Here is a 16,223-nt window from a genome sequence, read left to right as displayed (position 1 = left end):
AGACATGAGAACTGGTAAATTTGATATGTATTTTTGTAGCAACACCCTTCTTATGTCTGCAAAGGATTTGCACTTTGTAGCACATGCAAACATTTCAACACATCTTTCTTTGTGCTTTTGTTTAATGAAAAGTAATTTTGACACCTGTGATAATTCAAGAGCTACAGGAGCAGAAGGCAGGATGTAGGGTCTTACAAAATGCTGTTGCATTGTATAAGTAATTTTTAGGTTAAAAGGGAAATGCTCATGCTCTTGTAGTTGAAGTCTGCTGCCAGGTGTGAACAATAACCTATCTCAGATTTATTTTTTGAGAAAATCTGCATATTTCAGGAAACCAGATAAGCAGTCTAATCATAGCTGAAATCTCCAGTTCAACCACGGTCCAGCTGGATCATCCAAACCCCCTTATTATTTCAGTCCTGGGTGGGCCCTAACTAGCGCATGTACTTATGTGTTCAAGGTCACCTCTGGACCTGCTGAGGTCAGCTCACACAGCTCGGGGCTACTGGTGGCTTGGGACTCAGCCCGAGTGTTAATCCCAGGTCTGGGTGACACTGCGGTGGGTCATGCTCTGTAATTTGGTCCCCTGGTCCTTCCAGGGCCTCTGGGTCTTTGGGACCACCCAGCACATTGATGAAACTGTGCATTTGAGTTTTTGATAGAAGATGAGCTATTGTAACAGTTCTCATGCATTTCTTTTCATATGTTGTGTTGAACTGTTATGTTCATTCTATTAAGCCATGATTTCATTGAATTTGTCTAAGGGCACAAGACAATCAAACTTTGAATAGAAAATGTTTCTCTGATAACTTTTTCTTGTGAGATTCTTCGATATTACACTCAATAAATAAATTGAACTGAATTAAATTGAAAATAAGATTATGGGCTATGAACCAAAAAATAATTATAAACGCCTTTATGTTCTTTACAGTCTTAAATATTATTTGAAATGTTAAGAGGTTGACATTTCATAGAAATTATTTATATAATTTAATTAACATTGCATTGTCATAGCTAGTTAAAAATAGTTAAAGAAAGTCAAATATTATATTTTATAAAGGAATTCAATTAAAAGTGTTTTTAAAAAAAATGTCAACTCATAATTGACAAGAATAAAGTAAGAGTTTAGCAATGTTTTTGGCAAAAGTAAGAATTCACCTTTTCTCAGTGATAGAAGCATCAATTGCAAACTGTTTTAAAGATTCTTTAACCACTTTAAGGTGAAAAAAATATATGTTTGTTGTCTTTTGTTTGTTTGCAAATAGAAAAATGGATGCAGAAATTTCAACCTGCGTATTAAATAAAATGCACAATATAAATAGTCCAGATCTAATTTCTTCAAACAAGACTAAGGTTTTACCTAGTGGGGATCAAATGCAGTCCAGACTTATTTAACATTAGGAAATAGTTATCTGTATTGTCAAAGTATGCTGGTGATCTGAAAGACACATCTGAACCTCAGGAAATAAAGTGGATTTTGTTCAACATTACAGATTTACAGTATTTATTATGACTGATCACATAACTTTTTCTGTGATGTCATTGTCTTGATTTTTTATTTTTTTTATAAACAAAATCACAAATAATTGATGATGTTCAATGAACTGTGACACCTTCCATCGTCTGGTTTATTACTTGTGTATCTTACTGTTTGGGAGCCTGTTGTAACTACCGGTTGGTTTTTCTTAAACAGAAAGCTTTTTTACCAATTAGCATAATAAACAAAATGTAGTTGCATTGCTTTGTACTAAAATTTAATATGTGCAATTGACTTTTAAAATAAATATGGTTTTTGTATGGCGTGATGCCTTTCAGTGTCATGGAAATGAATTACTGACATGCAGATGTTTGAGCCATTTTTATGAGGCAGTTAAAAATTGCTTTTTAATATGAAAAAAAATCTTTATTTCCTGGATATATAATAAAGTTTCAGTCCCATTTCACCAAATGAAGTCAGTCACTTTGTAGCACTTCCTGAGACAGACTTCGCTTTTCTATTGTGGCTATCTTGTGAAATCCCTCACCACTCTCTTGCTTTTTCTCAATGAAATAGTATTTTGTTCAGTTACTTAGAATCCAGCTAATTGTTTCTCTCCTTCAAGGTCTTGGTTTCCTTAGACTCAAGTCTTGTACTGTTTGTCTGTGAGCTTTGGAGGATTTCACCCAGGCAGTGAACTAGTGTTTTCGTCTGCCTATATTTTAAACTGACTGGTGAAAAAAAAAAAAACCTTTTTCATAACTGACAGAGGAAGAGGATGATGAAGAGTGATGGCAGATTTTACTTCAGAATAAAGCTCTTTGTGACTTTGTGCGAAAGAAAAGCAGAGAGCCTCTGTTTCTCTTTTACTCTCCACCTTGCTGTTCAAGAAAACACAAGAGGCCTTTCGGCTCTTTCACGGAGAAGGACAGCCTCATAAATCAAGCCCAAATGTTTCAGCAGCCAAAATAAACTCATTCATTATTTCAGTTTCTTCACATTGAGACATCATTTCTGTTACAGCCATGTAGATCACCTTAAAACAAGTGGAACACTTAAAAAGTAATGGTCACTTGATCTGGAGCACTTACTCTGCTCAGGAAGTCTTTGCAGTGTGATGTAATTTAATAGCTATGTTCAATAGGCAAAATCATATTTTCTCTCTTTCTCTCTCTTTTTTTTTTACTTCTTTTTGCAATAAATTATTTGAAGTGGACAGTTAATTGCCTGATCTATGATATTCTTTTTATAGCCTGTTCTTATTGAATAATCTCTGCTTACGTCTGTACATACCATTGAACTGTTTGATGACACATCTTTGGTGGTCACAACTAAAGCCCCTTTTTTGTTTGCTGTTTTATATTATCAACTGCCTTTAATAAGCTCAACGTTGCATGAAAAAAGCCATGCTTGAGGCAGTTTTATAATATATCTCTATATTAGAGTATATATTAGAGCAGCATTGCATTTAAGTATGATTTAAAAATCATTAATTCTTAAATTATGAAGAATTAATGATTCTTAATCAAATAATTTCTTTTGATTAAGATAATCAAAAGATCTACAAACAGATATCTATTGCTATCGATCTCTTTGTATCCACTGACGGATGTTGACTCACTCACATGCAGAATGTTTGAGTGACTGACACAGCAGTGGATAGCCATGTCTTCTGATCAGTTTGACTAATAGTCACTTTACTATTTTGTACATAGATCAAATTTAGTGCGCAAGAAGGTGAAATGTGCAGTACAGTAACTATGAAGAAAAAAACATTTATGAAAGCAACACGTGTGTTACCTTCCGAAACACACCTGAAATGTCAGACAGTCTGCCAGATTTAATCACACGAGCCTTTTTTTTTTCTTTAACTCCAAAAGAGGCAAAAATCTTTCAGACAGATTCTCTGTCTTCCACTCTTTTTCTACTCATCTTTATTTCTTTTTCTCTCTCACTCTTTCTATTTCTTTTTCTTATCTCATGACATGTTATCAGTGGGAGTGTAGACAGGCAGTATAGTATGTTTGTTTTGACCTCAGACAATAGTATCTGCTCATCTGGCTTAGAAACAAAAGAGATGCTGATCAGTCACCTAACTGCCTATAAGATAGCTCTGTCTCCTTTGTGTGTCTTTCTTTTTTTATTCATATTTATTGTTTTTATTTACACTTTCAGGTCATGTCATGGTTTATTTTTACAAAAAATAATCCATGAAAATAAAGTCATATTTTCTTGATTTTTGTTTAAACTCAGAAAATAAACTGGAAAGTTAGCTTAGCTAATGTTTCTATCCATGCATTATTTGTTCACCCATGTCCCCAGTGGGGTCGGGATTTGCTGGTGCCTATCTCCAGCTGCGTTCTGGGCGAGAGGCGGGGCACGCCATCTATCGCAGGGCAACACAGAAACAAACAGGACAAACAACCATGCACACACACACCAAGGGAGAATTTGGAAAGCCCAATTAACCTAACAGTCATGTTTCTGGACTGTGAGAGGAAGCCGGAGTACCTGGAGAGAACCCACGCATGTACAGGGAGAACTTGCAAACTCCATGCAGAAAGACCCCGGGCCGGGAATCGAACCTTCTTGCTGCAAGGCAACAGTGCTACCAACTGCGCCACTGTGCAGCCCCTTTTTCTATCTGTACATGTTTATATTTAATCAGTAACCAATAATAAAAGGAAAAGAGAATTCATTTTCAATTTGGACATAAACTGAATAAACATTTAGGACTTCCCAATATTAGCAGAAAACCTGGGTAGCGAGACTATTGCTAAACATTGTAATAACATCAGTGATGATTTTTGTGAGCATTTTCCGTCGTCACTTCTTGAGCACCATTTCCGGTGAACTTTAGCAACTCAGCCACTGAAATTATCGACATGCAAAGTCTAAAGAAATGACACTAGAAATATCAATGTTGTAGATTATGATATAACTTTTGTGATTCAGTGTATCGTTTAGCTCTAAATTTCAGTATTGATATTGTTCAACTGTCAGAAAAGGTACAATTAGACTTTTTACCCTCAATAAACAATCCAATAGTTGCAATAGACTGAATAGCTGTATCGAGTTTTCTGCCCTCTGAACTTGGGATGAATGAGGTTCATTTAAATTTATCCTTGTAGTTCTTGTTTTTGTTCACTTTGTGTCTCCACAATGGTTTCCTGCGTGTCTATACAGGTGCTTAGCAGCACACATAAGTTTAAAATAATAAATAGGCTCATATTGCACAAATTCAGATATTTGGCCTGTAACTTCAACAGTGCAACCATGAATCTGTAACTTGGCTTACATTATAAAGCGAATGTGGTCCTATGTATGTGAAAGCATTTCTGTCACTATAGGAATTGAGCACATGTTAATGAGAGAGTGGTGGTAAGTGTCTTTAATTCCTCCAGATTCTGTGCTTATGCCTGGATATGTAACTATATCCATATGAGAGTGTCCATTACTCATGGTGCACAAGGAAATGGATTGTGTGTTTCCATCTGTCGTTAAACCGAGATACTAATTGACTCTTTAATTAAGACATGGAAACAGAGCCTCAATGTACAGATGTGTACATCCAGCCATCTCTGGTACTGTCATTTGACCCTGATGTGAATTTCTCCCAATATTTCTGGTTCTTTTCTTCCTTTCTTGCAAATACAATTACAATCATCCCAGATAAGATAAGTCATCTGGCATTTGCAACCATTCCACAATAAAAGTTACTTAAATCCTCTTTCTTGCTTGCTCTGCTCCTCTGTTTGTGCTTCAGTAAGTCATCTTTACCACATCTACATAAATAAATGCATTGATTTGCCATGTGATTGGCTGACTTGCTATGTATGCTCAATTGAGCAAGCAATTGAGCAACTCTCTCAAGCAAAGTGGCCAACAAGTGTTAATCTGTGTGTGTGGAGCTCATGCTGTTTGTTGCGGCTGACTGAGCAGGAAACATCTAATATTCCAGCTCAGTGGGGGACTCGAGCAGAATTGTCCACTGAAAAACACTCAGTGTTGTTTTCCCTGTCATTCTGCATGTAGATAAAACTCTGGCAAGAGCCAGATGTTTTATGTTCTTCCTTTTGCAGTCATGTTGACTTTTACTAACTGGCAATAATGTTTTACAGGAGCACATTTATGTTGCTGGCCTATTATTTAGAGTTGCTAATATCATTATATGCTGCCTAAGTGTTTCAGGCCTGTTATTCTTTCTCATTAAAACTTCTATACCATCATCATTTTATGTTTATTGAAAGAAACTAAGAAGAAAGGATTCGGGATCCTTTCTTCCAAACAATATATGCAATGCCTTAAAATAGAAAATTAGTTTAAAAATAATTATATATATATATATATATATATATATATATATATATATATAATATATATATATATATATATATATATATATATTATATATATATATATATATTTTTTTTTTCAATATGTTTCACTTCACTGTTGATGTACTGAGTTCTGCGAGGTATATGTTTACAAGTGTCATAGTTTCTGATCTTGTAATTGGGTAGGACTCAGTAAAAAAATAATATATATCGAGATAGACATTTGATAAATGTAAATAGAAAATATCTATGAGATAATGATCTGTGATGTTACTGATCTTTGATCCAGAACCACAATTTATTCTGGTGGATGTAGGCAAAGGGAAGACTTTTTCTGTGTAAACTCTCAAAGTCAGGTTTTCAAGGTCAGTGGCATCAATTAACTCATTCACTTTTTGGTTACCTACCAACAACTTGTTGAGTACCTTGCGCAGCAGCGGTTTCAGAGTTTACCACCATTACTCAAATTCACTTAAAAATAAAAAAGAAGGTGGAAAATGAGTACAACAGTTTGAGAGGAGATGGTGGATAAAACAGAAAAAATCCCATCTCCAGTTTGGCAGTATTTCAGACACTAAAAACAATCAAACAAAAAAAACTAATCAATAATTGTTTATATCGATTGATGTGAATCCCTTAAATCGTGGTACATTTTTTTCCGCCATATTGTCCAGCACTGTAAAACAGGACTGTTTGCTGTAAGGCAACAGTGCACCAACTGTGCCACTGTGCAGCCTTCTTCTCATAGAGTCTCCCTTTTTTGGTGTTTTTTTAACCCAGCCACATCGTTTGTATATGTTTACTTATGTTTGTGCTCTAAATCATGCATTCCCATAGATACGGGGTACCCATGATTTTCTGTTTGTGTTTTTCACTACATTTCTTGTGGCTACAGTTACATGCGTGTGCATATCTTAGTGCAATGATGTGTGAATATACAAACATGGCTGCCTGTGTGACTTTCTGTATGTGTTTTTTGCTCCTTAGCAGGGGAGGTTAAACAAAATGCAAGGATTGACCAAATTTGAGAGATTGAATTTTTCCATTCCCTCCTTTTTTCAGATTGCATTTAAAAGTTCAGGGTTGTGTTGGTTCTGGTCCTAAAGAAAACACTCCCTTAAAGTTGATCCATGTCACTGAGATTTTGACCAGGTTTAAGCACCTAAGATGAAGCAGAATGTCCCTTTTATGTGTGTTGAATAGACTCCAGACTTTTTCACAAACACATTAGAAGGTCTTGACCTCCGCTGCTTCTACTGCAGGTTGTTTAAGGTCACCAGTAGTTCAGCTGTTAACATACGGCTACTGTGTACTACTGTCTGTCCCTTTGCCTCAAAGAAAAGTGTTGAAAACATCTTGGGTGTCAGTTTTTTGTTTATTTCTATGCTGTGTGTATTTAAGCAAGTATATATGTATTTGTGCCAAATCAGATATAGGTTTTAGGCTCACGTGTGTATTCTTTAATCTCTAGTTGTGTGTGTGTGTGTGTGTGTGAGTAGGTCCAGGCTAAATGTACCTTTGTGTTCTCTCAGCTGGCATCAATCAGAGTGTGTGTGGAGCCCAGTAGCTGCCAACAATGAAGTCCTTCAGTGAATCGGGAGCCTTTTATCAATACACCCACACTTTCAGAAACCCTCCTGAGCAGGGTGGTTTGGGACATGTTTGTGTATGTCTTCAGAGTGACGAAGATGTGTTTTTGGCTGCTGAATAGAAGGAATGCTACAAAATTTAAAAAAATCCCTTTGGCTCTGGATAGTTGGATTTCATAACTCTAAAGAATATTGAATGGTTACAAAAACAAGAACATTGCCACAAAATGATGTAAAAACAGTATGTTTAAAAAAGGTGGGCATATGGATGTTTTTTTTTTTTTTTTGAAAAGTTGAGGTTTAGCCTCAGTAACGGTTTGAATTTAATTCCCTTACAGACTGACAAATGAAAGAATTTGTGGTGAAACCATGAAGCCGTGAAAGTATTCTGCTCCTGAGGCTGGCAACGTTGCTAAGCTTAAACATGGTAGTAAAAATAGTCTCATTTTATCCACTAAAAGCTCCCTCACAATGGGAGAGCTTTTTCACAAGATTTGGCTTGAGAATTCAATATTTCAAAAATCTACTAAAAAAAAACTCTTATGAGACTTACTATACGTTGTTTGAAGATGCAGAAATTTTATGTTTAAGCTGTTAAAGTAATGAACCTGCATACTGGAGCTGCATTGGTTATTAAGTTAGTAATTAGACTGTTGGTCAGTTCACTTGCTGAGATTGTTTTTCATGATGCATGTATATTTTAAATGGACTTAATATCCTCAATGTAATTAGATTTTATAGCTTTTACTTTCTGAAACTTGCAGAAGCTAGTCAGTATCCTGCTACCAGGTTCAGAAGTTTAAAGCTTTGGCTCAGACCATTCCCAGATAGTGTCCATTGCACTATAACTGGACACATTTTTAGTGAACATATGTTACCAACTTTTTCAGTTATGATTATATATGTTGACATCTTTTTATGTATTTTGTTTTATGACTAATAGGAGGGACTTACTGGCCATGTCTTTGCTCTGTCTGCTGCCACTTTATTTTAAAAAGTTATTTAAGAATAAAGGTAAATAAGTGTATTTGAAAGATCTTGAGGGTTTGCCTTGAAGTCTTGTGAACATATACACATTTCTGAAACATGTCAACCTTCTTTAGGCTTTTATATTCATTGTTGGGTGTATTTTTATGGGTTATGTGGAAGGCGTGAGTGACACAGCACCTACAGATGACCCCAGCCACAGGGACTTTCTGAGGTTACCACAGGATTCAAGGGGAAGTGAACTGGTGTTTTAACCTGTGTTTGTAGCTTAGTATTACGTAAATAGAAATGGCTTACTTTGGCAATTACTTCTCCATCCTGGTACACAGACACATGCATACACACACACACATTCAAACACAAGCATTACCTCTTTAAGTCTTTGCTTTCTGTTTTCCTAGGATCAAATGCCAGGTTCTGAATCCATTTGTCAAACAAACGGCTGGTGTATGTTGGCACTTTGGCCTGCACATCACTAATTTCTCTGAACACACAGTCATCCATTAGTCCCAGATCTGCTTTCACCTCTTCTTTTTCACTCTCTGTCTGTTCATCTCTCTCATCCTCCTCCCTCATCTCCCATTTCCCTCTTTCTCTTTGTCCAACTTGTCCTTTCTTGTTGTCTTGGTTTTCATACATCTTGCTCTGTCATCACTTGTCCTTTCCACTCCACTCATCTCCACCTCTTTGTTGTTCCAGTGATGGAGGGAAAGAGGGATTGACCCCCAGCTATAGGTCAGATTCAGCTGCTCCCACCACGCCCAATTAATGCATTCATTTGTTCTCAGTTATTTACCACAGTGTTCTGTAATTTAATCAAGTCTAGAAGCTTTAGTTTTTCTCTGCCTTTAGGTGTATCTTAATCTTGCTTCTCTCCTCACTATGCAGTAGCTTCAAAGAAATTTAACAGTTTTTGCATAGCTAACTTAATGCAAACATAAATCACCATGGTTGTGCATCTGAAAAATTAATTCACAAACATTGGAACTGGATCATCCATCCATCCATCCATCCATCCCATCCATCCATCCATCCATCCATCCATCCATCCATCCATCCACCCATCCATCCATCCATCCATCCATCCATCCATCCATCCATCCATCCATCCATCCATCCCATCCATCCATCCATCCATCCATCCATCCATCCATCCATCCATCCATCCATCCATCCATTCATCCATTCATTCATCCATTCATTCATTCATTCATTCATTGTGGGGTTGGGAGGTGCTGGTGCCTTTCTCCAGCTAGTGTTCTGGGCGAGAGGCGGGATACACCCTGGACAGGTCAATTGAGTTATCGGTTCTCAGAAATTGAGAGTAAAAATTGGGTTTCTTTCCATAGATAAATCTTTTGTCATTAAGCAGATGGCAACATATCCCATTAAATAAAAATAATGAAATTATGCATCTACTAATCGCTTTAATTACATCATTATTATGAGCTGAATTTCACAATTCAAATCACATTTTCAGTCAAAAAAGTTTCAATAACCAGCATAAATATCTTTCAGCTAAGAATACTAATTAAGTAATAAGTTTAAGTTGCTAATTAAGTTTTTCATGTTTCCAAAATACCCATGTTCTTCTTTCCACAAGCATACTTCAATCTATTGGTTGGGGAAAATCATTCTTCTTTGTGTGATTTAAATGTGTAATCAAGTGGAAACTATTAGCAGCTGTATCTAAAATTTTATATTAACTATTTTGTGTTTTGATATATATTCCAGCTTCTGAACCTCCAGAACACCCAGTTTTATAGTTTTGGATTTTGAACAGAAAAATAATTTATGAGGTTTGAAAGTTTTACCAATGAATATACTGTGTTTAATTTGGGGATGTGGTGAGAGCCTGCTAAGAAATGGAATGCTGTGATGAAGTTATTTAGGATGAATTTAAGCAAACATCAACAGGAGTAAATCAGCCACCTGAGGGAGCAACCGGTGACAGTAATGAAGGAGCTGCAGCCTTGATGCTCATTAATCTGTTTGCACAGACTGCGCAGTCAACATTTCGAGCGTTTTGGGATAAATGTTAATGTTGTATTTAAAGTCACCTGGACTTTGATTTATAGTTGTTCAGGAGAAAAAATTAGAATTTATTTATTTATGCATTTCTCTTTTTTTTAAACAACAAATGTTGGATTGATACTTTGAAAAAAACGTAGTGTTCGTTCACCCTCCTACTTGGTGAAGAAAATCTGGAAATAAAAATGCTAAACATTATGTGTTTTTGTATAAATAGTGCCCTACAAGATATTTTCAACATGAACATCCCTTTAGAGATCAAGGCTGTGTATTTTGGTATTACACCTCAAAAAATTCTAAAAAGAAACAAATATCTAATTACCATTATTTTTAACCGCAAGCAAAATGAGCGGTACAAGAAAATGGTCATCACAGGACAAACTGACCCTACACAACTGGATGGATATAACATTTTATGCATGTAAAATGAAGAAAATAATTAACAGCCTTTCTCAATTACAAGAATGCAAAATTTAGTTTCTGGTGGCAAAATTGGTTAGCATAAGTCAAACTCAGAAACCCAATTTTATTTTTACAAGCGAAGACTGGTAAATCCACCATGATAATCCACTCTATTGTGATGGGTACTCTTTATAATTATTTTGTATTATGGATATTGTGCTTTTAGTTATTTTTGTTCTTATTTATTTGTATTCCTTGCAGTGTACTTAATTTTATTTTATATTAGCAAAAGTAAAGTTTTGTTTTATTTTATAAAAGTTTTGTTTTAATTATCATGACGCACAGGTCTACTCTTCTTTCTTTATGGAAATTGGCATTATGATTTTGTGAGTAGGGGGTCGGCATTTACCCTGTTGTACATAATTTATTGTGCAAAAAAAATTAGTCATGATAAGAGTTTTGATTTGTCATAGTAAGCCGAAATGCACAATCAATTTCAGCCATTGAATTTCATCAATGGCTGGTTAGCCTGAGAAATAAAAAAAAGAAAACTGGCAGTATTATCAGAATTTTTTTCCTATGCTCTCCACTGTCCCACAAGAGCTTCAATAAATATCAGTAAATTTGAAAATATTAATACATGCAGCTACTGTTTGCAGTTAAGTGATTTAAATCAAACTTTTTTAAGTAACAGGCATCCTGAAGATATATTCATTTTCAAAGGACAAAGTACAAAGTTTTTCAAGAACATTTGTGGCACTGTAAATCTTGTGCCATACTGTTATGATGCAGTTATCTAAAATACAAGTGATAGTTTGTTTTCTATCATAATCTTTACTGTTCTCTCAATATTACCACAAAATTTCACTATAAAATTCTGTTTCTGTATTGCGCACGCCTCATTGTATATGATTTATAAAATTTGCTTCCTTAAAAATTAATAAAGATAAAATAAAGCTAAAAAATGAAATATTTCTGACATTTCTGATATTTCCGTCTACTCCAGGTCATTGCTTTGGCCGAGGCTGCAGAGGAGAACCGGGCGCTACTGGAACAGGCTTTCGTCCGTCTGCGGAGCTCCACTCACCTGCTGGTGCTGCTCCTGTCCCTGTGGCAGGGCCTGACCCCCGATCAGACCGCCATTCTGGAGGCTACCTTGCTGCCGCTTCTGCAGGATACGCCGCAGCTGGTACACACACATACACACACCTACAGGAGGCAATTAACATGTCAGTGTCCTTCCATCCATCTGTATGCTGCTCGGTAAACACACCCCCAGCTTAAACACACACTCAAAACTTTTAAAATATATTAAGTACCTCTGGTCTCTGAGGATTTCACACACACTCAATCACACACTAACTCGACTTCTTTCAACACTCACCTGTCAGTTCCATACTGTGAGTGCTTTCTGCGCTACCTTTTTCTGAGTTCAGCATTAAATCTGTTTGAGTGTGGTTTCAAGACAAATATGGAGTTTAGCTTTTTAATAAGAGTCAGAGTCTGAGTTTTGCTGTGGTCACTTATTTCTGTGATGAGTGTGTATTATGCATGTTACAGGAGACTTTGCTCTATAAACAGCTTTGTTGACAGAGCTCCAGCATTTTTGCAACCGCACTGCAAAGGACCTCTTTTCCAAAAGAAGCTGTGTATATTTTTATTTTTATTAGAATCATTTCCATTATAATAACAGCTTTTTCAGTTTAGTAGAAATAATTGGAACGGGTCGTTGGAATCAAAGTTTTCATCCTAATGAAACAACATATCATGTTAAAGGTCTTGGTTTGTGTTATCGTTAAATTGTGGTTGGTTTAGAAACTAGATTAAAGTGGTTAGAGTTCTTTTTGTGATGTTGTGAAGTAAAGTCTGAGAAACTAAGGTTTCTGTAATTGTACAAATTATTTTGCCTTTCATTTTAGTGTTCCATGTGAACATTTTAATACACATACAAAAATAATTACATAGGCAAAACTTACAGTTACTGACCATGTTGCACATGTCTCTAAGGTTACTAAGGCAAACATTGCCACAACATTTATGCCTCAGTATGACTCAACATTGACTAATAAAACTAGCCAATCAAATGAAAGATTTTGTTGCTTTTTTAATCCACAGGAAATAAGGGTTCTTCTATGTGTTCTACTGTTTAGCCTTACTTTGTTACCCATCCACCCATAATTTCAAATTTAGATGCAGTGTGTTTTGCTTCTGTTCTCAAATTAAACAAGGCAACTGATAGAGATAATTAAATTTATTTAGTTTGAACTTGTAAATATGTCTTTTCAGTTCAACACCATAGGAAGTATGTACTTCAAAAATTAAATGTTTATTTGTGTAACTTGAGAATTCCATTCGCTACAAAAAGCCATAAGCCCTGGCATGATGTCACCAATCTGTACCTGAATTTGCTCTAAAATAATAATGATGACAAATAAATAATAATACATGCAGAGTTTTATTATGCTTTTTTCCTGGTTACTCCAAGTGCAACAAAATGTTTCTTGTGTTTCCCCAGTTTAAATGGTGATTGTAAATAATGATTGTCCAATCACCTCGAGGAGTAAAACATGTCATAACTTGGTAAATTAGACCTGTAATTCAAAATGTTCATGCAGAGAGCAACTGAGTTTTCCACGTAGTCTAATCGGTTGTTCACAAAGTGTACAAAATTACATAACTCAAAATAATAATAATAATAATAATAATAATAATAATAATAATAATAATAATAATAATAACAACATATAAGATCATATATAATGTGCTCTTTTTTTGTTTGTTGTTTTTTCTTCTTTTTTTTTCAAAAAGTCGACAGCCCTGATTTAAAATCTAAAGCTTTTCTAGATGAACAAGTGTCTGTTTGTCATGCATGTAAGAGAACATGCCTGAGAAAGTAGCTACAAGTCTGTAAAGAAACATATTTTACTATTACAGAACAATCTTAGTAAATTTTTGTGTCGTGTTCTAATTTTCATAACTGCCCATCTTTGGTTCGTGTCAGTGTGTTAAATTTTCCATGTCTCTGATCAGTTCCCTGGAGCTTTCATTACCAGTAAATCTATTTCCAGAACTGTCTGTCTGTCCCAACATTACACCGTCACATCAAAACAGCTGCATGTAAAGCATCTTACAAAACTTACAAAGGACAAGAGAAAGAGCGATAAATCGTGGCCAAAAATAAGTTAAGAAGGACAACTGATAAGCTTTGATAGACTTTGAAAGTGTGTCTGTTTTTTTAACCTGGATTATTGGCATTAAGTGAATTAGCAATAATTAGGGTCACGTCAAGAACATTAAGGCAAACAGGTGGACTGACAAGCTATTTTCAGACAACACAGCACTGTCACATCACAGTGTAATGTGACTGTGAGCATAAAAATGTGACGATGTAATTATCTGCATATATTTAGGCTTAAAATAGCTTTGAACTTTTAGCACTTTGGTTTATAATAACATGGGAAGCACCAAAATACAAATGCATCAAATTATACACTGGAGTTAAGCTAAAGGTTTCAAAACATTGAACAATGACTTTATCAATTAATGTATTAAAATGTATCAAATAAATGTACACAAACTGTAAACGGCAAGACTTTGTAGTGGAAATGTGTCTTATCTAAAATTGAATGACTATATGTTTCATCTGTTATTAATACAACTATTAAAAAAATGCAGTTAATCTTCTGAATTTTTAGGAAATTATTTTGGTGCCAGTCTGAATCCACCTCAGCCCACTCTTGACTTTTGACCTTTTCTGTGACCCCACAGGTGAGGTCAATGCAACTGAGTGCAAGTCCGGATTTCTTTAAGAGGGATAAATCCCTGGAATGTCACAAACATGAATAAAGTCAGAGAAGAGGATAGACGGCTGAAGTGCTGGATTAACAGAAAACAAAGAGGCGTGGAAGAGATAATGAGGAGAGAGGCAAGAGAGGAGAGTTGAAGGAAAAGCACAGATTTAGTTTGCTTCTAGATTTCCAACAAGTTTTCCAAGAAATGATTCCAACTTAAACTTTTACTGCAGCTGCAAATGTAATAATTTTCAAAAATGTTTACCATTTTTCATCCCCATAGACAGCCCAGAGACTAATCTTGTTGACATTTTGCAAATAAGACATAAAAAATAAGTTATTAAATTCTTATGTTCTTGTTTTCTGAAAACAAGAACATAAGGATGTTCTTGTTTGCTGATATTTTATATTTATACCACATTTTTGTTTCCCCTATATCATTTAGTCTTTGATATTCACCATCCATTTTTTCCTTTCCTTACTGCAGATCCATCTGTTCTGACCCTCATTTCTGTTTTCCAGATTCTTAATTTCTTTGCCGTTATTTATGATGTTTCTTCTACGTTATGCTCTTCCCTCTTCACAATGACAATACTCACACATTCATAAACACTCTTCATATTCTTTTTTTTTTTTTACTTATTTGGTATTATGCAGTTTACATTTTTCATGCAGTTAGTGTGTATATAAATATCTTTCTTTTTGCAGTCTTGCAAAAAACTATGATTGGAGTAACAGATTCAAGTAGAAGGCTATGAGCATCATTTCTCTAGTCTTACAGCTGCATGCAGACTTTGGCATCTAAAATCCATTCAGACTGACATTGGAAAACTTTGTGGTTAGCCTTTTGTTATGCACATGTTTCCATTGTTTACTTTTCAATCTCTGTGATTTTATACAAATATTTGCTGCTATGATGACTTTCCAAAGCTGTAAATTTATTTCTATGAGTGTTTAAAACCAGTAGACAGTGTTTTGGCATCTGTAAAGCTTTTAAATCACTTAATTTCTTACATCAGTTTTCTACGAATGCTTAAATTCTTCCTTGTTCGGTCAGAATTACTGTAAATTATAACAAGAATACAGCACTAATACATATACTATAACAATAAAAACTATTTTTAGACATCCAGTATATGATCCATAAGTGACACTTTCTCTAATTTTGTTCTGCTTAATCTTGGTAAATTAGACATGTAATTCAGAACAAGGTTTATTTCAAAGCTTGTAATGTTACAATCACAGATTTTCTTCATAGCTGCCTTCAGTCCCATGTTTTGTTTTGTTTTTTTCCTTCAGAGCTTCCATCCTGCAACTTTCTCCAGTTTTTCCTCAATCTTACATTTATTTGTTCGGTGCGGGTTTCCCCTCCCAGTTGAAGCTATGTGCTCTTCTGTTACAATGATGGTCTCACTGTAGATTGAAAATGGTGGTTCAGATGTCCTTGTAAGTAAATCCACTGGGCAGTCAAACGATGCATTCTGCTGCCAATCAATTCGCTTGAAAAATACCTGGCCATGTCAGGCTTGTACCACCTCATCAGGTGGTTCCAAAAAACAAGGAACCACCTCCATTAGAAGGATCTGCTTATGGAGATGATTCTGACCGG

At 35.3% G+C, this 16,223-nt stretch overlaps 1 protein-coding gene across 3 annotated transcripts in view; it reads left to right on the top strand.

The window, feature by feature from the left end:
* bbs9 (Bardet-Biedl syndrome 9) overlaps nucleotides 1–16,223 on the top strand; it is a 143,845-nt gene that overhangs the window by 65,171 nt on the left and 62,451 nt on the right. For all 3 annotated transcript variants that reach the window (XM_055047276.1, XM_055047275.1, XM_055047277.1), the window contains one exon: nucleotides 11,830–12,012. In XM_055047276.1, coding sequence (XP_054903251.1) covers nucleotides 11,830–12,012 — 183 coding nt within the window. The remainder of the gene's footprint in view (nucleotides 1–11,829; nucleotides 12,013–16,223) is intronic.

Source organism: Poeciliopsis prolifica, unplaced genomic scaffold, assembly GCF_027474105.1.
Source record: "Poeciliopsis prolifica strain line A6 unplaced genomic scaffold, Auburn_PproV2 SCAFFOLD025, whole genome shotgun sequence".
NCBI lineage: Eukaryota > Metazoa > Chordata > Actinopteri > Cyprinodontiformes > Poeciliidae > Poeciliopsis > Poeciliopsis prolifica.
This window is presented reverse-complemented; position numbering and strand designations above follow the sequence as displayed.